The 25,640-nt window shown below is 38.2% G+C and overlaps 2 protein-coding genes across 2 annotated transcripts in view; one reads left to right on the forward strand and one right to left on the reverse strand.

Annotated features, from left to right (window-relative positions):
• gtf3c6 (general transcription factor IIIC, polypeptide 6, alpha) overlaps positions 1-25,640 on the reverse strand; it is a 1,355,101-nt gene that overhangs the window by 783 nt on the left and 1,328,678 nt on the right. The gene's annotated exons all lie outside the window — the stretch shown is intronic.
• Positions 358-17,408, forward strand: nop2 (NOP2 nucleolar protein homolog (yeast)). The gene is made up of 16 exons (XM_079837481.1): positions 358-530; positions 1,018-1,145; positions 1,246-1,285; positions 1,371-1,429; positions 1,668-1,882; positions 2,590-2,803; positions 2,905-3,104; positions 3,374-3,463; positions 8,563-8,650; positions 8,747-8,887; positions 9,091-9,230; positions 9,379-9,468; positions 9,622-9,744; positions 12,417-12,514; positions 12,653-12,789; positions 15,511-17,408. The coding sequence occupies exons 2-16, from the start codon at positions 1,040-1,042 to the stop codon at positions 15,972-15,974; spliced, it is 2,205 nt and encodes a 734-aa protein (XP_079693607.1). The 5' UTR covers positions 358-530; positions 1,018-1,039; the 3' UTR covers positions 15,975-17,408.

The raw sequence follows: 25,640 nt of genomic DNA on the forward strand, positions 1-25,640 counted from the left end.
TCGGTTTAAAGAACTGGATCAAAAACGTTTCATTTTTAAAAGTTTTTTTTAAAGGTAATTTCATGTGTGCCAGTTCAGTTTGTCGCGACCATAATTCAGCTTGGACATATAGAACCTAAATATTTTCATTGACGTTAGCCAGTACTTTAATATTTTTTTACGGTCTGACTTGAATTCATTGACATGTTTTGGTGAGAAACATTTTTGCATATTTTAATAAATAAAAATGCTTTTTTATTAAAACTGTGTGTGTGACTGTGTCTGTGCTATTCCTCGATTTACCCATAGACTGTAAAAAAATAAGAGAGAGAGAAAGATCAACGGATTTAGAAAAGATCCGACTCCAAAGAATGAATCGTTCACGAATCGCTAACAACTTCCGGAAATCCAACGTGTGCTGAAGTCACATGTGCGCGAGTTCACGGCAGCATTAGAGAGGCACATGTACTCTGGCAACTTTCGTAAATTAAAACTAAAATTGTGGTTTAGAGAAGATCGGGATAATCGAAAGAACTCGTTTTTGTTAAACAGTAAGTATCTGTTGGGTTTACAGTTGCTATTTGTGTGTCCTAATCGGTTCACAGTAAGCTAGTCTCGTAGTTTGCAGCGTGCTAGTGAATGGTGCGCAAAATAAAACCTAATGTGTTTTATCTAAACGTGATATTGAATGTACTGAAGTAATATAAACTTAATGGGTCTGCATTTTATTAACCTTATTAGCATTACCTGTGTTAAAAATTGCGGAAACAGCGCACGCTCCGATCTGACAATCAAACAGCCAATTATGCAAGTAGAAGTTGTATCTGTCACGATTAAAAGTCAGACTTATTTTTTAATACAACGAAGCTTTGAATTGTGTATATGGCTATGTTTACATGAGAGTGATAATGTACGGGGAAAGACACATGGGACATGGCAACTCGCACGCTGTACAAGTTTCTGTTTCTAAACTTATAATTATCACGTTTTTACTTCTGCTCAGATCTGTTTTATTGACTACTTGTATTGTTACCCCAGGACAATTTTGTAGGTGTCAATCATGGGCAGGAGGTTGGATCCCACCATTAGGGTGAAACGAGGACCTGGACGAAAGTCCAGGAAACAGAAGGGAGCAGAAACTGAGCTGTCCAAGTTTTTGGTTAATGGTAAATAACACATACTTGGCTTATGTGTTATTATTAAGTCATTCATGATTTGTATACCATGTATTATATACATTGTAACGATGTTCTCTTCTGTTCACAGATGAAGAGCCCAAAAAACTTTCAAGCAGAGGAAGAAAACGGTAAAATTATTTTGATTAGGAAGCCTTTTTTCTCAGTTCTCTGATGATAACATGTCAATAATTATTATTATCTTAATCTCAACAGAGCTGTAAAGAGAACTCAAGTGACCAAAGAACCCAAACAAGAGGAAAAGCCCAAAAAAGGTACATACAGGTTTTAAAAAAGCGAAACACGAATGGAATAACAATGTTAAAGTTCACCCAAAAATGAAAATTCTGTCATTAATTCCTCACCTTCATGTCGCTCCAAACCCGTAAGACCTTCGTTCATTTTCGGAACACAAATTAAGATATTTTTGATGAAATCCGAGAGGTTTCTGAACCCTCCAACTAACCCTTTAATGCATCAATGAATTTGTAAATCTATTCATATTTATTGCAGGCTTCTCAGATGAGAATAGTGAATGGCTCAAACCAGCACAGAGGAAACGTAAGATTGAGCAATGTGAGGAAGACGAGGACAGCGACAGCCAATGGGAAGATGAAGATGATCTAGAGGACTTGGATCACAAGGGAATGGAGGAAGATGATGATGAAGATATGGTGGATGACTATGGTGCTGATGAAGTTGTTGAACAAGACAGTGATGGAGAAGAGGTATGAAACAAATGCTTGTATAGGGAAAATCTTGACCTTTGTCAAATGTATACTACTTTTGCGCAGTATGTAACATTTCTCCATTTTAACATCCGGACGTTCTACTAATATTGATAAATGTGAAGTTTGGAGCACATAATACTGTATCCCACAATGGAAAGTACATGAGAGATAACTGGACGTGATATCAACAGCAATTCTTTCTTGACTCATTATTTAAACGGGTAGTTCAACCCAAAAATGTTTTTCCAAACCTGTGTGAATTTCTGTTTTCTGCTGAACACAAAAGAAGATATTCTGAAGAATGTCTGTAACCAAAAAGTTGTGTGGCACCATTGACTTCATTTTTTCCTACTATGGAGTTCAATGGCTACGTCAACTCTCTGGTTTTCAACATTCTTCAAAATATCTTCTTTTGTGTTCAGCAGAAGAAAGAAATTCATACAGGTTTAGAACAACATGAGGGTGAGTAAATGACAACGTTTTCATTTTTGGGTTGAACTATCCCTTTAATCAGACTGTCAAGACTCAAAATTGGTTTTAAAATGCAAAATAATAACATTCACTTCATAAGTATACTATCAAATACTACCGTTTGAAATGTTTATCATTACATACTTGTTCTATATTATATTTTATATTTAAAAAATATATAGTATTCAAAGCATAGCCAATTCCTTATGTCCCATCATCATTTGCCGTGACAGCTTCTGCCAATAGAGAGAGCTGCAAGAAAACAGAAAAAACAAACGAGCATGAAACCAGAGAGTGATGACGATGATGATGATGATGATGATGATGAAGAGGAAGATGGTGACAAAGAAAAGGAAGAGGAGGAGGAAGAGGAGGATACTGTGCAGGCAAATATTGATGAGACGGAGCAATTCAAACTCCCTGCTGCAGCGGATAGAGCCAAGGAGGGTGAGTCAACTTATCAAACTACAGATTTCAACAACCTCCCAGATTTAATTTGATCTGGAGTTGTATATTAACTTGCCGCCCTCCGTCTCGCGTGTATGTAGGTCTTTTGCTGATGGACTTGCAGACCATCCATCAGAGGATCAAAGATAATGTGGATGTGCTGTCTCACTTCAGTGAGAAGAGAGAGGAGGGCAAGGAGAGATCGGAGTATCTCTCTCTGCTGCGCTCTGACCTCTGCACCTATTACAGCTACAACCAGTTCCTCATCAGCAAACTCATGGACCTTTTCTCTCTCTCTGAGGTGTGTGTTTTGTATGTGCTTTTGCTTTTTTGATGCTGAAGTATAGAAGCTTCCTGTTGTAGTACCACCCATCTGCTTGCTCACAAGGTGTGTGGCTATGCTAACAGGATAAAGCAACTGTCTGTCAAGATCTGAAGGGGTGGATGGCCACACCCCCTCCACCTCTATATGAATTGGCAGTACATCTATATCAGAACACAATTCTTTGTAATACTTCGTATATCAAACAATGCATACTAAACCGTTCCAAATACAATTTTCTATTCCAGCTGATTGATTTCCTTGAGGCCAATGAAATTCACAGGCCAGTCACCATCAGAACCAACACCCTGAAAACCAGAAGGAGAGATTTGGCTCAGGTCTGGAAAGTCTTCTTTTTTTCTCTCTTAAACTCGCTTGGCCAGCATGTTCCTGCCCTGTTTTTTGACCATTCCCTCATCTTAGTGCTGGGCAAATTAACGCGTTAACACAGGCGATTTAATTTTTTCAGTTTAACGCATGAAAAATATTTAACGCAATTAACGCAGCGTCCGTTTTGATATCCATTTTTGCCCAGCTTTACATTAGATGATCACGCTCTTATTCATGTAAATACTTTTAAACAATCTAAGCGCGACAAGACACGAGAACGTGCTGTATGTCAATGTCCTGTCTGTGTGGGTGCGTCTCAATCCGCTCCCTAGTTCAGTAGTCAGGGCACTGATCAGGGAGTCGGCCACATTCATGTACACGATATACTGAATCACCAACTAGGGAGATAATCGAGGGACACCCTGACACACACACACACACACACGCCAAATGAACTTAAAGACAGCAGCACTGATGTCTGTCTGTAATGTTCATCTAAGAACAACGGTAACAGCAAAAATTGTAGCTTTAATGATGATTAATCTATACTTCATTTATTATTTATGCAGTTAAGAAAGGTGTTGATAACTTTATTCAACTTCTGTGTAGATTATGTCCAGTTATGGGAATATCCGCGTTATAGATAAACGGCATTACTAATGGAATTAATTTTTCAGTAACGAGTAATCAAACAAATGACTGTTTCTCCCGTTATAACGCTGTTAGCGTTACTGAGAATAAAATGCAGCGTTACTATAATTGAGCTCACTGAAGCGGTTTTCATCCGAATATGATGAGTGTGTACGTGCGTGTTGGGGGGTGGTTGGGGTGTTACACATAACTGATGATGATTGGTGGGTGGGAGACAAGGTTGAGGTTGATAGGTTGAGTTCACACACACACCTATGACGCACACGCATATGCACAGTCACACACACTAACGACCAGGTGGAGTCAGAACGATGGCAAGTCCAACGACTTCAAAGGTAGCTTTCGCAAACTGCAAGTGTAAGCACTACTTTTCCCTCGTTGAGGTGAAAGGTAAGAATGTTTATGTAACGTTCAACTTATGCCCAGGACGAAAGAGTCTCTCCACGTCAGTGGAAAGTAATTCTAATCTAATGAAGCGCCTCACATCACATGCCACCACAAAATTAGTGGCTAAAAACCCAGGTGATAAGGTGAGCTCCACTACCAAAGGAGTAGTATAGTACTGATAATATTTACACTATAGTAGGTCTACTGAAAATATTTACAATAATGTATTGAATTGGATGGGTGTCTATCACATTTTCCCACAGCAACATTACAATAGTGTAAATTAATGTACAATGTTTTATAATAATAATTTATTCTATTTAGTGTCCAATTCATTCAACATATTTAATATTGGGGGCATCAAAGTTATTTTACATATTTGAACATTTGAAGAAAAAAAGTATATAGTATATAAATATATAACATTCTGTTATATTCTATATAATTATTTAATGCGGTTGTAAATGCCCGTACGTTTTACTTTCACTTTAGTATTAACGGCAAGGCGCCAAATGTGATAGCCTGGGTTCAATGAAAAACACTAAAACAAACACACTTCTAAAAGATAACTTTTGTTAACAAAACGAATAAGAATACACAATGAATTATATAAATTGTTTATGAATCATAGAATTCTATATAATTATATTATATAATGCGCTTATAAATGCCTGTAGGCTACGTTTTACTTTCACTTTAGTATTAGCGGCAATTCGCCGCCAATTGCTTGAATAGTAGGTACAATGAAAAACACAAAAACGAACTCGCTTCTATTAAACGCAGAACTTTTATTAACAAAATGAATAAGAATACACAATGCAATAGGCCTAGTATAAAATAACAAATAACTTACAAAAAAGTTTTAAAATAAACTGAAAATCAGGAAACAATGTAGAAGCAAATAAATAAGAAACATATTAGCCAAACGAATAAGATTGGAGGGACGGCATAGCCTACACCAAATAAATTCCTACGGTCATTCCCAAACACTGTGGTACCAAATAAATAAGAAATTAACATGAAAAAAACACCTTTCAAAATCACCTTAGATAAACGGCAAAAGTCCACACTGGCTTTTCAAAATTAAAACAAAAGGAAAATTAAAACTCTAAATTGGCTGTTGCGGAGACGGTCGAGACAACGCCTAAATGTTCTTTGCCAGGAACCCCAACATGTTCACCATCTGTGGTTTAAGAAGAGATCTTGTGGGGGTGACTGTTTCCCATCGTGCTGAACACCCTCTCGGATGCGCAGCTGGTTGCACACACGCAAATATATTTTTTGGCTACCTTTGCCAACAGAGGAAGCCTATCTTGATTCTCTTTCCACCAGGCGAGAGGATCCTGCTCTGCGTTAATGGGGGACTCCTGAGCATAGATGGCGATTTCCCTCACCACCTTTTCTGGAATTGTCAATGCAGCTGTCCCAGCGCATGCTTTTCTGTTTAATAAACTTGCTAATGTTTTTTTTCTTTTGGGCTGCGGCTCGGCTGCGGCTTCCTCTTCTCTCATGGGGTGCGCTGACTGCGCTCTCCTACTGATGATGACCGCTTCTTCCTCTATCATCCTCTTGGTCTCCTCAATATTAGGGTCGTAGTCACCTCGGTAGCGCGGGTCCAGGAATGTTGCCTTGTGCATAAGTTCCCGGCTTGCTTCTGGCAGAGCTTCATATTTCACATCTAAAATCGATATGATGCCAGCTTTCAGGTTGGCTGTCAGTTGACCATCCTCATCCGATGGGGCCAATGTGTCTTCTTTAATAAGATGCAGCACAGGGAGTAGAGATGAAGCGGTTACGTAATTCTCGCCGGACAGAATGTCGGTGAACTCGCTCACTGGCTTTAACGCTTTGTTCACCGACTGCAACACATCCTCGTCTTGCCATGTGATGCTCACCTTGGCTTTACGGTCATCAGCAAGAACTCGATTGATGGCTGTCCTCTGCTCTAGCACCCTCTCAATCATTTTCTGCTTGGAGCCCCAGCGAGTTGCACAGTCCTCATGGGAGAAAATAAATACATTATTATTATTACTACCACCAATGATAATAATAACAAATGCAACGGATGTGGCATTAATTGTAGCCTAAAATACTTATTCATACATCGAAGTAAAAATGCTTCAAACATTTAGGATTTATTATAAATTATTTTAAATCATTTAAATGTCTCAGAACGAAAAAATATCTACCTTAAACCTAACTTAAACTAAGTAGCCTACACCAGCTTTTCATGTTTTATAAATTGTTCCACCTCACACTGTCCCTCTTATATTTTGTGCATCGCGCAAATGCATCACTAATTGATGGCTGTACCTGTGCGTCTGGATTCTGCGGTCGATTTTTTGCCACAGGGCCCATTTTGGCAGCCTCATTCTTGTGGTGCGCTTGAAGGTGTGTGTATAAATTAGATGTGTTTCCTCCGTATGCTGCCACCTTCGTCAGGCAAAGTTTGCAGATTGCCTCATTAACGTTTTCAGGTTCCCTGTTTGCATTTGGTTTGAATCCAAAATATTGCCAAACAGGTGCTTTTGCATTTCTTTTAGAAACTAAATCTTCCATCGTGTCACAGCTCACTCTTCTTGTCAGTAAGTTCGCCTTCCTCTTGTCACGTGATAAATGAAATCGGACTCCTGGAGCTGATCTGACACGAATAGACAGCCGCGCTCAGTTTTTTAATTCAGCCGCGCTCAGTTTTTTAATTAATTTTTTGTTCAGTTTTTAATTGTAGTGTTTGTTCTCTAACATAATTAAATTATTTTTTATTACTATAAAAATAAAAACAACGGTGAGGCGCGGTGTCGTGGTGGGCAAGTGACGTAACCGGTGTTGTGGCTGAACACCGGTTTCACCGTCAACACCAACTATCGCAGCAAGCCTAGTTGGAATGACCGAAATCTTATTTCATAATACGAGTAATTTAATATTTTTAAATGTAATTAACAATATACATATAATTTAGTTTTATCTTGTTTTTTAAAATAAGCGAAAATGCAGATTGTTTTATAAAACAGTATAGTAGGATACATTAGGTATATTTAACAGCATTCAAGAATGAAGACTATGCAATTTTTTTCTTTTCTTTTTTGCATTTGATTAACTAAAAAAATATTCTTAAAAAATAGATATAATGTATCCAATACACTGGAGCACATCCAATTTCTTACTGAACTGTGAATGTTCTCTAAAGACATACCCGACTGTTTACGTGAATACTCGCCAGGACGTGCATTTTTATATTTTTGACCATTCAAACCCAATAATCCGAAAGAGTACTGAAGCCACGAAATGTTACTGCACCTTAAAGTCGTGATGAAATTGAAGTAGCGAGAGATGTTTTTTTTTGTTTTCCATATTTTGACGTACGGCCAATTGTAATGGATTATTGAAAAGGAAAATGATGTAGTACGTGGACTGTTCTATGCATCAGTTGTAGATTTGATTTTGAGACGTGAACGTTGCACTCAAAAATGAATGCAAATTTGCAGTTAATTGTGGGGGGTGGGGTTTAAGCGGACTAAATGATTGAAGCCCAGCGGAAGTCACCAGAGAGGAGTGTCATTTTTCACTGGAAGATCCAGTTATGACATTTTCATTTAACATTTAAAAAAATTAAGCGTGCTAGATGAATCGTTCACTACAGATCTGTGTACTAGCAAAATGGGGAATTTTCATTTACTTTAACACTCATTTTGAGTACTGTATACAGTCATCTGAGACAAGTGGTCATATGAGATGCAAATACACACTTAGAAATAAAGGTTCTTTATTAGCATTGATGGTTCCATAAGTAACTTTTCTCCCACAAAATGCTCTTATAGTAGAAAGAGGTTCTTTTAAGACCTATTCACAGAACGCTTCTTTGGGGAACCAAAAATGGTGGTTCTATGGCATCACTGCAAAAACCCCTTTTGGAACCTTTATTTTTAAGAATGTATCAAGCATCACGTCTGACCACTTTTGAGTGGAAATGGATGTTAATAACGGGTGTAAACAAATCCAAAATGTCATTAACACATGTCAACCTGGTTCACAAGTGCTTCCGGTTCTAATGGATTGTTTTTTAACACAGGCTTTGATCAACAGAGGAGTAAACCTGGATCCATTGGGGAAATGGTCCAAAGTGGGGCTGGTTATCTATGACTCCTCTGTTCCCATTGGTCAGTTCCAGTGTCATTTCAAAATATCATTGTTTTTCTTTGTTCTTAATAACTGGTGATTTGTAAGTGTTAATTGTATTTCTCTCTTTCATACAGGAGCAACTCCAGAATATTTGGCAGGCCAGTACATGCTGCAAGGTGCGTCATCATTTCTACCTGTAATGGCGTTGTCTCCCCAGGAGGGGGAGTCCGTGTTAGACATGAGTTCCGCTCCAGGAGGCAAGACCACATATATGGGTGAGCATATGCTTCTCCACAGCAGTCACACCAACTGCTGTGTTTTTGTAAAGGGGCTAATCTCATAGTCTTTTTATTGGCACCCCAGAATAAAAACAATGTGGAAATAATGCACATTATTTCCTTTCTACAATGTTATGTTAAAAAGTAAGCATTATGAAATGATTTTGGAGTCTCATTTGTGTATAATTTGTGTGATGCAGCTCAGCTCATGAGGAACACAGGCATGATTGTGGCTAATGATGCAAATGTAGCCAGACTGAAGAGCGTGGTGGGAAACATCCACCGTCTCGGTGTCACTAACGCTGTCATCTGCAGCTATGACGGCAGACAATTCCCAAAGGTCTGCATCGTCCTTTTTTCATTTTCTGTATTAGAATATTTGTTTCCAGTTAACCATGTTGTCATTTAAAAATGCTTTTTTCTGTTTTGTTTTTGGTATCATTCCCATAAGCAGTGTTTAATCTGAGGTGTTCTGTTTTGTGTTGTAGGTGATGGGAGGTTTCGACCGAGTGCTTTTGGATGCTCCTTGCTCTGGTACAGGAGTCATTTCTAAAGATCCAGCAGTTAAAACCAGCAAGGTAATTCTGTTCTGAAAGTCACCCTTTTTCATTCTTTTGGCATTTGATGTTAAAGTTTTTAAACTGCAGCCTTTACTCTGAAGGATTTGTTTAGAATTCTGAATGGAGAATATGCAAAACTAAAGTATTTCTCTCTCTCTCTCTCTCTCTCAGGATGAGGCTGATATTCTTCGCTCGGCTCACCTGCAGAAGGAGCTCATCCTGTCTGCTATCGACTCAGTCAACGCTGATTCTTCAACTGGCGGCTACCTTGTTTATTGCACATGCTCTATTATGGTGAGTTGACCAATACAGCTTAATTTATTTTAGTCTCTGATATCCAGTATGCAGAACATATCTGACCTTTAATAATGGTTTCATTGTTTGCACATTTGTAACTGAATAGTAATTTCAATAAAACTACAATAAACTATATTGTAGGTTTATATATTAAATATTAGTGTTCAGTGCACGCGTATAACGTTACCGAACGGTCCGGTACCGAATCTTTAACAGTTCACAGTCGGCTTGTTTGAAGCGCGGAACACACTTCAATCCAAGTTCCCACACGAACATATTAAGTATTCAGTCCATTTTATCACGAGATTCAAACGATAAATGCCGTTTTGACGCTCTATATATGGCGTGACTGGTCACTTCATGATCACAGTTCAAGCGGCCGCGCGTGAACGCGATCATCTGTGAAGGCGATCGACCATCTCTTACTAAAGAATAAACATGAATGAAGGTATGCTGAGGATACATTACAACTTACTGTCATGTAGCCTATATATGTGGTGTAATCGCTAAATCAGTGTTTCAATGACGTCAATATAACTGCTTGTAAACTAAACCATAACGTTAGCATCACATAATTACCTCAGGCAGTCATTCAGTGTGCACAGAATTTTATACACTAGAGAAATCAACTCTTTCACTAAATACAAGCTCTATATTAGCCTATATATTCATTACATTTTACTTAACCTGTTAGTGATGTCTTGATTATTTCATGCATGTTAAATAAACCTGTCATGAAAATGACAGACACTGTGTATAAATTATTATATTTTAACAACAAATTGGAGAAGAAAACTATTTTATAATTAGATTTAGAAGTTAATGCAAAAACTGCCTTATGTGAAGTTTACATGTTTGCATACAATGTGTTATTTGAGTGTTGATTATTATACCTAAAATAAATAGCAACTGAATAGTTTGGGCTCTATTTTGTTAACCTTTAATATTAATGTGCAAGTAAGGGCTCCCTATATAGTTTACAGCAATATCTTCAATACACTTTTAGATATAATTTAATTAATTCAAGGACAGACACTTTTTTTCTTCTTCAGTACACAACTGTTAAATCTAAAAAGCAATTTTGTAAAACTGCTGTACCGAACTCCATGATTTCAAAACTGAGGTACGTACCGAACCGTCAGTTTTGTGTAACACCTCTGCTGTCAGTCTTTTAATTTTTGTCATGCGTCACAACACTTCCTTGAGTTCCAGGTGTTTCCGTGTTGTAAATAAAATCATTTTTTAAATATTAAATGTGTCACTCGAAATGTCTTGTGCGCACGTTTCTGTGTGTGTGTCAGACAGCGCAAGACTGCAAGTTGTTTTTCGCAAGTTATTAGTTATTGCGTTTAACTCTTTTTAACGTCAAGCAAGTCACGTAAGTAACAGTCATGTGCTCAGTCTATTCTCTGCTATATGCGTCGGACCTAAAACGTACACTTTTCACAATGTTGAAGTAGCCTATTAAAATCATTCAGATATTGTGTGCCCTTGCGATATGTACATTTGCGATATTTCGAAAATTTCGATATATTGCGCAGCCCTAGTGCTCTGGTTGGTTGTATATTTTTAATAAAAACTAAAAAGCGATACATCTGTAATACAATGCTATTGTGGCTGCTGTGCCACGTGAGAAGCATGGCGCATCGCCATGGAAACAATAAGGCGATGCGTTCTAAAATATTTAGCCAGAGAATAATGGTCATATTTCTGCAAAATAATGCTGAACCTTGAAGCTGATTTGTAGTAGACCAAGAATACCTACTAAGTATCCTAAGTATCGGTTTAGGCACGGTACCATTTTAAAAGTATCGTTTGGCACCGGTATCGTTAAACCCAAACAATACCCAACCCTAATTATATATGCAAAATTGGGTTTGAAGTCATCACCTACAAAAGTTTGAGATTGGTATGATTTAAAAAAAAGATTTTTTTTGAAGGATGTATGCTCACGAAGGTTGCATATATTGGAACAAAAACAGAAAAAAAAGCAATTCTAAATAATAGTTTTCTGTTTTAAAAGGAAATCAACAGCTATTACTCTAGTCTTCAATGTCACATGATCCATCTTATCAATGTTGAAAACCTTTGTGCGGTTTAAAAAATGTTCAGGATGAATTGATGAATAGAAAGTTGAAACGCACAGCATTTATTTGAAATATAAATCTTTTGTAACATTATAAATGTCTACACTGTCACACTTGATCAATTTACTGCATCCTTGCTGAATACAAATGTACATTTGTTTAAAAATATATATTTTGAACCCAACATTTTGAACAGTAAGATTTTTCCAAATGGCTCAATGTTAATCTCACATTTTATGAGTATATTTGTGTCTGTGGCCTGAAAATAATGAATACTTGAGTGTTAGAATCTAGTGTAAATATTTTACAGACCTTAGTTTTAGATCACCAACCACAAATGAGCAACCTATGAACTAAATCTGAGTTGGTGCAGCAAAAACCTTTATAAATTGTCTGATTTGACATGGTCTGACACAGATATTGCATATTCAACCAGGTGGAAGAGATGGATGGACAGTAATTGCATGAATCTTTGTCTGAAAACCTTATGAAATGTCTGGATGATTGCATTTTATGTCCTCCTAAATATGCTCATTTTTTGAAGTGAATTTCTTGTGAAGATTTGATTTGTCTTCCCCATAGGTGGAGGAGAATGAGTGGGTGGTGGACTACGCTCTGAAGAAGAGAAATGTTAAGCTGGTCCCCACTGGACTGGACTTTGGCAAGGAGGGATTCACTAGGTAATGAGACCTTATTTGAGATCCATCTACAGTAATAAAGGCTGTACTACCATAAATTGAGTTACACAAGCAAGTTTGCCAGAGAAAGCGTAATACATGATGAATTGCACTTTGAAAATAAGATCTCTTTTTCCTCAGATTCAAAGAGAGACGTTTCCATCCCTCTCTCAAACTGTCACGCCGGTTCTACCCTCACTCACACAACATGGATGGATTTTTTGTGGCCAAGCTAAAGAAGCTGTCTAACACCATCCCTACTGTGGCAAAAGAAACAGGTTTGTGCTTATTTCCCATTTTTTCCAAAACTTGTTCATTAGAGGCGTTCTTCTTCCACTCTTGAGTCTATGGCTGCCCATAGAACCGCTTGCGTGGAAAGTTATGAAATTTGGCACACAGATAGGAGGACAGTCTGGTCTGTCACATAGCAATTTTGGAGTCTCTAATAGGGGTGTGCACAAATAGTTGAATATTTGATCTGTAATTAATATTTGAAAAATAAAAATACTATTTGAATTTTGCTACGTTGCTTTGCTGGCCATGAATCCATGATAAATCCCACTAAAACTCGGTGATAACCAAATCCACTGGGTGGCGCGTGTTGATTGTATTTGATCACTATGTTGTCGTCTGCCTCACAATGTTTTTTTTTTTTTTTTTTAAGAGTTACTTTTAATAAAATAAAATGAATGAATGAAACTGAGCTATCATAATACCACCACCACTATGAGAAATCACATGAAATCTGTGCGCTCTGCTTAATTAGCGTTTATTTCTGTAAAACCGTATGCTTTTGTTCTTTAGCTATATTTTTTTGTTTTTACGTTTATTGTTTAATGTTTTGAACTAAAAGAAAATATATAATGTAAGCTTGTTGTGTACATTTCCTAATCGTAAGCTTGTTTAGAAGTGGTGACGACAACTTGATGAATAAAAAATAACGTCTTTCTCATTAAACAACATTTAAATTAACAAATATTCGAATATTAGTTTGAGCCCAAATATTCAAATACAATATTTTTGAAAAATGCCCATCCCTAGTCTCTAAGTCAATCCCTCTAGTGCCACAAACTGTCCAAATTTGTACGTACGTTTGTGCTGACGTTTGAACCATAAGTTAAAAATTCGTTTAAAAAAAAAGTTTTGATTCCGTGACTCAAGACGATTCGATTGCACGTCATTGATGTAATTTTCTGTAATATAAACGAAGAACATGCGAAGAACAGAGGCTATATATCTGCAACTCTTTAGCATATTCTGACCAAATTTTGTGTGTTAAGACAGCCATGACCTGAGGTTACCTACAGCGTTTTGGCGTAGTGCCACCTAGTGGTCAGGAGATATTAAAAAATTTCACTTTTTGGTTTGGCCAAGAATTAAGGCCAATTTATACTTCTGCGTCGAGTGTACATCGTAGCTACGCCATAGGCTGTGTGATGTGCGCGTACCCTACGACGTACACTGACGCGCACCTCTCCAAAAATGTAACAGCGCGTCAATTCTACGCGGACCACAAGCACTGTGATTGGTCTGCCAGAACCCTTCCCTCAGGTCAATAAATAGATTTAAAAAATCTGCGATAGGAGTGTGTGTCCAGAAATGGGATGATAGTTTCATCCTTATATCTGCTATATAACACAATATTTTGTAGTCCAGAGATTGTTTATGTTAGTGAATAAATGCATAGATCCGCTGTGTATAGTTTATTTATCTTTTCATTAAAACCAAAGATGTTAATCAGTGATTGTATATCAAGAACAGGGACACTTAGGCTGCATTTCGTTTTGTGATTTCAACAGAATGAATAGTCTCCACAACAGCAATCGATTGAAGCGCTTGTCCACGAGCCACCGATACTGAAAACAGCGCCACGAGCACTCTGAAAAAACGCATTCCAGCGCCAGATCGCCTCTTATGTAACTCTACTAATCAACTAGAGATGCTTAATTTGTATTACATACAACAACTCAAGCTGCAAGAAAAGCCGTTATCTGACGCAATGACTGCTGCTGATCTCCGACGATGTAAACACTAAACAAGCTGCTTCTTCTTCGGCTTTTGCCTTGATACTGTGGGCTACCATCAACATGCCCGTGGACACTGCCTCCTAGCGGTCTGCATGTGGAATTGCACATTGACGCAGAAGTATAAATGAAAACCGACGCGTAACTTGCGGCGTAGAGGATGCAGCGTAGGTCCGACGCAGAAGTATAAATCAGCCTTTACAAAACTGGGGTCTTTAGATTTGGTATAGCATGCGGAGATGAATGATGCCCAATTTTCCCATATGGGCCGCTTTGAGGTGTCGGCCATTTTGAATTTTGACGTAAAATGCTATATTTTATGAACGCATTGGCGTATCGTTATGAAACTCTGTATGTGTCTCCGGCTCCAAGTTTTGTGGTCTTTTTAAAAAAATGCTAGTAACTTTTGATTAAATTAATTTAATGTAATGAAACTGGTCTTAATGCATTCCTTGGGTCATGCCAAGAATAAATTTGTCATAGTTGGCCAAACTTCCTGTCCGCCATTTTGAGTTTCTTTAAAAACCTACTTTTTTGATTTTCACCAAATTTGACTCTGATCATCTTTAGACCATGCTGGAAAAAAGTTATGAGTTTCGTGTTGATGAACGAAACAGTTTTCGTATAACGCAGCAACAAAAATTAGGCTGTATCTCATGCAAAGTTTGGTGACAATATGACACAAAGCTTTACAATGTCATTGTCACCTTAATCTGACCACTCGCATCAATTTGGTCACAGTGCCACCTATTGGTCTAAAGTGATAAACCGTTAAATAATTTTACTAGTGACTATTTGATTTTTCAGCCATTTTGCCTAAAATCATCTTAATGTCTTTAATTGCTCGTTGTTGCAGTTGGTCTGATGCTGTCAGCCATGTTGGCAATGCTTGTCGTGTTTGTGCTTGGCCCTGATAATTGCTGCTTGCAGCTATATTTTCCTATCTGATTTTAGTTTTTCAAATTTATTTTTCAGAAAATGAAGTAGAATCTACAAAAATGGAGACTGCAGCAGCATCATCGGAGCAGATCCAAAAAAAGCCAGAATCTAAGGAACAGAAGCCCGCTGCAGCTCCAGCGAAAATCAACATGGGCAAGAAGCAGAAATTAAAACCGAACAAATCTCAGCCGCCCATCATCAGTAAGAAAGCTGGAGTGAAATCTGAGAATAAATCTCATGGTCCCAAAAAAGCCAAAATTGCCAAGTTGGATGGGGAAGCATCCAAAAAGGTTGAAAAAATCCAAAAGGTCCAAAAAAAACCTGACAAAAAGCAGAAGGTAAAGGAACTGAATGGAGATTCAACAAAAGAGGTAGTAGAGGAGAAAAAGGGAAGCCAGTTTAAGAAGAAGAAGAAAAACATAATGAAAAGAAAGAGCAGAATCGGGAAAAACAAATTTAATAAGTTAAAACAGATGCTTGGACAAGAAAGTGGCCAGTGAGATTCACTGCTATGAATTGACATGGACCTGTATGACACAAGACCGGAAGTTAAACCATTCCCAGTCTGCTCTTGGGGACTCAAAGGTCATCTTTTAGAAATGTACACAATGATTTTGTGTATTTATCTTGCTACTCAATACTTTTGTCAACCTTATTGCTTTAGTGAGAGGTTTTCTTCAACCTTGTGGTATAAGTGTTATAAATGTATATTGTCCGTTTTAATGGATTTTGTTTTGAAAAAGAATCATTTAAATGAAATGCTGCAAAGGAATGTGAGTATGTGGTCTGTTCCCCCCATACCTATTAAAAAGAAAGTTTCTAAACAGATATGGTGTCTGAAATCTGAAATCATAAAGTACTTTGGTTATCGCCTTCCTTGGGAAGAGAGTGCATGAAGTCGTTTCACGGCTTGTCATATCCTGACCTTGCCTTTCAGAACATCACCTCAGAAATCAGATCAAAAACTGTTGAGGTAGAAGTGATATTTTCCTTTGAGCCTGAGTGCATCATGACTGCTATACAGCACAACCTATTGACTTCACTTTTCACATCGCTCTGCTCCCGCCACAGAACATTTATCAACGTGCAAAAAGTTTTCTTCAGGTTCAAATGGCTAAAACGCTCAGTAGATGAACTTCAGCTATGTGCGATCTTTCTTCCCACCCTTTTGGCTCGGTGCCTGTGTAGCCATGGCGACGCACTTATCGTATTGTGCATCGCGAGGACCTGAGCTCGTAACCCATGAACTGCGACATTTTCTCTGTGCTTGCATGAGATTTTTCTGTCTCCACAAAAGATGGCCCAAAACACCACAATTATCAGCACTTGTTCCTCCCAAAGCTGTTAATTCTGTTGAAATGTAGTGCGTGTGTAGGCAAAGTGTTTATTTTAATCACATTGCAGTGATTGCTTGCAAGGGGATAATTTAAGGTTGTGCCTGAAGGGTATACGAAGCCATTCAGCAGGCCTGTGGGTAAAGCGGTTTAGATCAGACTAGTTTGACACCCCACTGATTAAGTGGTATTGTAGAGGGGTAATTATCACGATCACCTGCACATGATTGTAGGGGTTGGAGCGTCCATCTTTGAGAAGAACTACTTCTCCCGTTTTGTACTGTACAGATGAGTTTTCACTTATTGTGTATCTAGTATTTTCACGCTATAGTTTTCGGGTTAGTTGTGGATTTTTGGGGAGTTGCACCTGACATGCAGTGGCAATTATATTATCGTAAACGATACACTTCACACATCCCTAATTCATAAAATGTATAGAACAGCAGGCGAAGTACCTGGAAGTACTACCATTGAGACTCATCCAATAGACACATTACAATCCTATGAGGCCACTGGAGAGTTGGCAGTAAAGTCAAAGATGTTTTAAGGCCTTTCATGTTGTTGATAAAGAATGGAATATATTTTTTCTTTTTGTATTATATCAATATTGTACAAGATTATCCCATTCAAATCAATGATACATTTGTTAGGTCAAAAGCAATCAAAAAAGTAGTCTGATTATATTACCTAAAATGTGTAATGTAATAGATTCACAACCTCATCAATTTGCAATCAGTATAACGGACTACATTGTTACCTAGCTATGGTCACGTGGCAAATGTATTGCATCCAGATTCATATTACACACATTCATACTATACTACATTCAACATACTAAATACTTTATCAGTCGCAAATACTTATTCAAAAGATGTACCTATCAAGAGGGTATGCGATTTTGGGTGCAGCCACAGTCATGAGGGTCAATAGGGGTTTTCTCTATGATACCATATTTTTAGTATTACTTGTTTTGTTTTTTGTCTGCATATTAGTTGGATCAAACGTGAGAAAAACTTGTTGAAAGAAGATCCATATTATAGAGATTTGGAGGCGAGTTCTTTTGACTTCGGCCGGTGTCTTGACAAATCAGGTTTCTATCAACTATTAGTTAATGATTATATTAAATACAAACACAATATTAATTTAAAATATGTGCAGCTTACTATACAGGTGCTGGTCATATAATTAGAATATCATCAAAAAGTTGAATTATTTCCCTTATTCCGTTCAAAAAGTGAAACTTGTATATTATATTCATTCATTACACACAGACTGATATATTTCAAATGTTTATTTCTTTTAATTTTGATGATTATAACTGACAACTAAGGAAAATCACAAATTCAGTATCTCAGAAAATTTGAATATTGTGAAAAGGTTAAATATTGAAGACACCTGGTGCCACACTCTAATCAGCTAATTAACTCAAAACACCTGCAAAGGCCTTTAAATGGTCTCTCAGTCTAGTTCTGTAGGCTACACAATCATGGGGAAGACTGCTGACTTGACAGTTGTCCAAAAGACGACCATTGACACCTTGCACAAGGAGGGCAAGACACAAAAGGTCATTCCAAAAGAGGCTGGCCATTCACAGAGCTCTGTGTCCAAGCACATTAATAGAGAGGCGAAGGGAAGGAAAAGATGTGGTAGAAAAAAAGTGTACAAGCAATAGGGATAACCGCACCCTGGAGAGGATTGTGAAACAAAACCCATTAAAATGTGGGGGAGATTCACAAAGAGTGGACTGCAGCTGGAGTCAGTGCTTCAAGAACCACTACGCACAGATGTATGCAAGACATGGGTTTCAGCTGTCGCATTCCTTATGTCAAGCCACTCTTGAACAACAGACAGCATCAGTAGCATCTCGCCTGGGCTAAAGACAAAAAGGACTGGACTGCTGCTGAGTGGTCCAAAGTTATGTTCTCTGATGAAAGTAAATTTTGCATTTCCTTTGGAAATCAGGGTCCCAGAGTCTGGAGGCAGAGAGTAGAGGAACACAATCCACGTTGCTTGAGGTCCAGTGTAAAGTTTCCACAGTCAGTGATGGTTTGGGGTGCCATGCCATCTGCTGGTGTTGGTCCACTGTGTTTTCTGAGGTCCAAGGTCAACGCAGCCGTAAAGCAGGAAGTTTTAGAGCACTTCATGCTTCCTGCTGCTGACCAACTTTATGGAGATACAGATTTCATTTTCCAACAGGACTTGGCACCTGCACACAGTGCTAAAGCAACCAATACCTGGTTTAAGGACCATATTATCCCTGTTCTTAATTGGCCAGCAAACTTGCCTTTTTGATGATATTCTAATTATATGACCAGCACCTGTATAGTGCATAATACAACAAATTGAACATACTTTCACTTGATAAACTGTTAATAATAACCTAATAGGATCATTACATTCTTTAAAATATTTGGACATTTAACACTTAAATTAACACATAGGGCAAATGCAAATGCATTTATAAACTAAGCTATCAGGCTAATCGTGTATCTATGCTATGCTAGTACATAAGATAACAAATACAGACTTTAATGGTCATTATAACTTAGTTTAAATATCATTTATCATAACATGATTTTGTTGGAATTGTAATCAAGCGCTAAAGAGTACCTTTTAAAAGTATTGTTTCATTGGGATAGCTTGGCTTACTAGTCTTGCATAGCCAGACCTTGAGACTGAGAGTGTAGTGACAAATTGGATCCCCCTCCCAGATTCGGGTCTCCTTTAACCCCTTAACTGTCACTTGCCCGTATACGGGCATTCTACATTTACTTCACTATATTACTATTAAATCCTAATCTAGTCATGACAAACTATATATCATGGGAAAGGTCTAAGGCTCAAGAATACATATTTGTTGATGATTTTGCAGAAAATATATATTTTGGAAGAGTAATGGATTAATATATGACAAGAGTGACAAGAGTTTGCATCAAAAAATCTGTATCATTACAGGAGTTTTCACCTTTGTAACAAAAAGTCAACAACCACACTTTTAATCATTCAAACTTTGATTTTCATGCTAAAAGTTCATAACATAAACATTGATTCTAGTATTTAGCCAAAAATATTCAGAAAATAATATTATATATAGAGAATATCTGCCAGATCAAGTAACTAGGACCTCTAGGGGTCACCAATATGGTGTGTCTAACCCCTAGTGGATTTCTGGAGGTTTTGCAGCTAAAAGTCTTACAGAAAACTCATTTTTTGAGTTTTTGACCTAAAATTTTGAACACAACTTGGTTAGAATTTTGGCTTTGACTTTCTGTCTTTTTTTAGGCTGAAACCTATATTAATTTATATATTTTTTTATAAAATAAATAATATTTATTTTATTATATTTTTATAACAATAAACTTAAATTTCAATAACTTTTATATAATTTAATTCTATAATTTCTTTCCACTTCAGCAATAATCTGCCAAGTGTCTTCTTTTAAAAGAGACCAACCATAAGTCTTTAGTCCAAAGGGTTCATGAATTACAACCATTTAAGTTTGGGTAGTGCATTTTCACGAAATGCTCAAAAAGGGGGGTGACAGGTAAAGGGTTAAGACCAAGTGATCCCATTGGTTTATTATGCAATTAAATTAAATTAAAATCATTTGTATATAGGATTATCATTAACTGACCCGATTTCAAGAGAGGACCCGATTTGTCATGACACCGGAGGTGTTGCAAATATGGTCGCTGATTTAGCAGACTTTCCTTGAAAGGGACTTTGCCTCCTTTCGAGGTTGGGCCAGATTTGTTACCACACCGGCAAGCAATTTAATGCACTAGCATAGCAATGTGCTAACAACAACTCAAAGACCTTGGCAACTGCATATCAACACCCTGGCAGTCACCAAAACACCTTAGCATTGTGAATGTGGAAGTAAACAGTTGTTTGGAAGTAAAAACAGTACCAGAAAAACAATTTAGCACATGAAACATAACAGCAATTCCATGGTGCATGGGGGTGTAACCTATATGTAAATGTGCCATCCCATCCGCCCCTTTAATTTATGTTCCGCTACATTTCTCATTGCCTCAGCCTAGAGAGCTCAGTGCTTATGAGCATGTTTGTGTCTTGTCGTGACTGCACAATTTGACCGTATAGTTAATCCTTTCACAGCTGGGAAATGCGCCAGAGTCTTCATTATATCCTCCAGCTACCTATATCAGGAATGACTGCAGAAATGTGTAGGCCTTCGCTGAAGTCTGTACCTGGGAAACGCAGCTGTCAAACCCAACTAAACCTTACCGCTCAGTTCCAGCCAGGGAATAGAAAAAAAAAATCTACCATTCTTTGCTCACCCTTTTTACAAAAACTTTTATTTAATCTTATTATTTAAGGCAGAATATACAGGGTGCCTGTTTGTGTATGAAAAACGTGGTAGGTTTTATGATCTCTTCAAAAGTGCTAGTTGCATTGATGTCAACAGAGGGACAGAAAGCTCTCAGATTTCATCAAAAATGTCATCAATTTTCTTCATTTGTGTTACGAAGATGAATGAAAGCCTTTTGGGTTTGGAACAACATGAAGGTGAGTAATTAATGACAGAATTTTCATATTTGGGTGAGCTATCACTTTATGGGCTGTTCATAAAGAACATTCTACTGCGCAGCTTTTTCCTTAGCTTTTATACACAAGACGGACATGTCCATTGCCCATTGCATTTGTATCTTGTGTCTTTTTCAGTGTCTTGCTTGACACAATGCTCTAAAATAACTTGAATTAGAAGAAATTTAACTTAAAAAAAAACATGGCTAGACCTTTTTCCCCTCCAACTCTGCGTTTCGTATTTTTAAGAGCAAAAATACTGTTCTTAAAGAATGTGTTTTTGTATTAAACTGAAATGCTTTTCATAGTCGGACATGTTTGACAGTTGTGTTTTCATCTTAGATTAGGGTCCAGTTCTTACTATTAACTAACTATTAACTATGACTTTTGCCTCAATAAACTCCTAATTTACTGCTTATAAATAGTAAGTTGTTAAGTTTAGGTATTAGGGATGTAGAATATGGTCATGCAGAATAAGGTATTAATATGTGCTTTATAAGTACTAATAAACAGCCAATATCCTAGTAATGTGCATGCTAATGAGCATCTAGTTAATAGTGAGAATTGGACCCTAAACTAAAGTGTAACCGTTGGATCACTGTTGGTGACTTTTCGGCCGATTAAGCAAGTTGAATTGGCATTGAAGCCATCGTTGAGAGAGAGCACTCTGATTGGCTGTTCAGCAAACGTCTGCCTTTACATGCACATGAACTTTAATGACATCCCTTCTTAATCCGTAGGGTTTAATATGGCGTTGGCCCACCCTTTCCAGCTATAACAGCTTCAACTCTTCTGGGAAAGCATTCCGCAAGGTTTAGGAGTGTGTTTATGGGAATTTTTGACCATTCTTCTAGAAGCACATTTGTGAGGTCAGGCACTGATGTCGGACGAGAAGGCCTGGCTCGCAGTCTCTGCTCAAATTCATCCCAAAGGTGTTCTTTCGGGTTGAGGTCAGGACTCTGTGCAGGCCAGTCAAGTTCCTCCACACCAAACTCGCTCATCCATGTCTTTATGGACCTTGCTTTGTGCACTGGTGCGCAGTCATGTTGGAACAGGAAGGAGCCATCCCCAAACTGTTCCCATAAATTTGGGAGCATGAAATTGTCCAAAATGCCTTGGTATGCTGAAGCATTAAGAGTTCCTTTCACTGGAACTAAGGGGCCAAGCCCAACCCCTGAAAAACAACCCCACGCCATAACCCCCCCTCCATTAAACTTTACACTTGGCACAATGCAGTCAGGCAAGTACCGTTCCCCTGGCAACAGCCAAACCCAGACTTGTCCAACAGATTGCCAGACAGAGAAGCGTGATTCGTCACTCCAGAGAACACGTCTCCACTGCTCTAGAGTCTAGTAGCGGCGTGCTTTACACCACTGCATCCGGCGCATTGCATTGCACTTGGTGATGTAAGGCCTGGATGCGGCTGCTTGGCCATGGAAACCCATTCCATGAAGCTTCTTGAGCTAATCTGAAGGCCACACGAAGTTTGGAGGTCTGTAGCTATTGACTCTGCAGAAAGTTGGCGACTTCTCCGCACTGTGCAGGGAGGTTACATTGGGAAATGGTGCCTTGAAGCACCCAAGGTGGTTCCTAAAGGAAGGGTTCCTCAGGAATCCTGGGTGGTTCCTCAGAGAACCGCCTCTTTTGAAAGGGTGCCTACAGGATCTACAGATGGTTCCGCCGGTGTGGCAAAGTGAAGAACCCCAAAAGGTTCCTCCAGGCACCTTTTATTTTTATAGTGTGTGCACCTCAGCATGCGCTGACCCCGCTCTGTGATTTGACGTGGCCTACCACTTTGTGGCTGAGTTGCTGTTGTTCCCAGTTGCTTCCACTTTGTTATAATACCACTAACAGTTGCCCGTAGAATATTTAGTAGTGAAAGAATTTCACAAATGGACTTATTGCACAGGTGGCAACCTATCACGGTACCACACTTGAATTCACTGAGCTCCTGAGAGCGACTCATTCTTTCACTAATGTTTGTAGAAGCGTCTGCATGCCTAGGTGCTTGATTTTATACACCTGTGATTGGAAGTGATTGGAACCTGAATTGAATGATTTGGAGGGGTTTCCCAATACTTTTGGCAATATAGTGTATATCCGCAGAGGACAAATAGAGACTACTGCCACCTGCTGGCATGGAAAGTTATTTTGTCTCATGCAGGCGCAGGATGTACAGGGGTAGGCAAGTTCAGCGTAGAGAGCCACTGTCCTGGAGAGTTTGGCTCCAACCCTTTTCTTGACAATATTTCAGCAGTAAAAATGTGGACTGTCCAGTCCGTTGGCTGTTTAGAATCCAAACAAGTGATGTCAGATTCGGGAATGAAAGACTCTTTTCAAAGAATCTTTTTTTTTAAAGAAATCTCTGCAGCCCTTAAAATTTACAGCATAGTTTGTTGATCTGTCTCTGCTCAATTTTGTTTTGCACACAAGCAAGCATTGAGGTCTGTCAGTCACAGCTGGCTCTGACAGAATCACTAGGCCTTCGCATCCTTTCTTTTTTTCTCTCCATCTCACTCCCAAACTTTCTGAACTCGAAAACCTTTATTTTGTAATTTAGTGCTCTTCTCAGGGTCTGTTGTCCTCTCACCCACCCACACGCCTACACAGATGAATCTGCCCACTCTTATTTCTCACCATACATGCGCACACACACACACACACACACACACACACACACTGCTAGATTCCCTGCCTACAGAACTACAGAAAACACACATACTCACACGTACCACCTTCGCCTCTTTCTCTCACTCAGAGGTGACACGCTGGTGGGCTCTAGCCGTATCCTACCATACCCTCGTTTTTCATCCTTGTCTCATCCCTCTCTTTTCGCCCACCCGTCCTCCTACACACCTTCTCTCTCACTCTAGCGTTCTCTCTCTGTCTCGCTTTGGCTCTTTCTCTGTCTCTTGAGTGACAGTCAGAGAGGACTGTAGAGGCCAATTACTCTTCTGCTGTTTTGGTGAGTTTGTTATATAAAATAAGAGCACCTTCTGCTGTCTGCAAGAGGCAGACATCTCTACTTCTGTGTGTGAGTCTGCGTTCACGTCCCGCTACTTGGCTAAACTTTTCCAATCACCTATAATATTTATTTGTATTAGTTTAGATTTTAGGGGCCTTATAACAGCTGATGATTTGAGTGGTTTTCAAAGAATAAACTTACACTAGGGGGTCCACAGGAAGAAAAAAAGTCTAATTTTGGCTCTGTCAAAGTTACCATGCAAACTTAAATTAAAATTGTATTTTGATTGATTTTGATTTTGCCTATACATGCCATTTCACGTCATTTTTATTTTTTAAACAACTTAGTCTTGGTGCCAGCTACAGATGACAAATAACGATAAAATATATTTTTTCAACAAAAAAAATAAATGTGTTTCTTATGCTCTAAACAATGTAATGACATGAAAAACGTTTTTTTCTGGGTCCCAGGAGGCTATGTGTAGTGTTCTTGCTCTTTGAATGGATTAAACTCTTATTTCATTATCATTCTGCATCACGCATTTCTCTCGTTGTTGAAGTATACTACACTTAACCTTTACAGATCTATGAACCTGTAGCAAATTAGCTCAAAAGTACAAAGCAAAATCAAACGTTAAAGTGATCTGTGAGCAGCAACAGAGACGATCAAGCGTGGGTATAATTTTAATAAATGTAACTATGGATATATAGCTAAACTTAAGCAAAGAAAGAAAGAGAGAGAAGATTAAAGAATGGCAAAAATTACAAACAGTTAAACTTTGAGAGCCACCAAAGAATCAAATCAGCTTAAAACAGGGGCACATAAGCTAAAAACTTGTGAAGTTTAATTTAAGAGGATAACTTGAAAGCAAGTTTTGCCAGAAAATTAGGAAGGTGTTGTCTCCTCCAACAGGAAGCATCAATTTCTGATGTTAGTGTCTTTTAAGGATCAATCAGTCCACACCTATCTTGAGTGGGATGACCAAGAGCGGGAAAAAGTGTCTCCCTTCCAGCCTTTTTTGCATGTTTTATGATGGTGTTAGAATTGGTGCAGTTTTTACCCCAAAGTATGATAAAACATAATATAATGCTTTTTATCGTAACATACTATACATCATTAATTAAAGGCATAAAGAGAGAAACATTTTAAGACATCAAAGGAGTGAAACATTCTCACATACGGATAAAAGCGTTTAAACTTACCCAAACATAACCAAATAATCATAACTAGGCTAATATAACATGGGGACACACATACACACAGGAATACATAATGTACATTTTGGGATAGTGGAGTCGGCGTTGATTTGTGAGGGTCTT

This window comes from Gobio gobio (assembly GCF_949357685.1).
Source record: "Gobio gobio genome assembly, chromosome: 15".
Classification (NCBI taxonomy): domain Eukaryota; kingdom Metazoa; phylum Chordata; class Actinopteri; order Cypriniformes; family Gobionidae; genus Gobio; species Gobio gobio.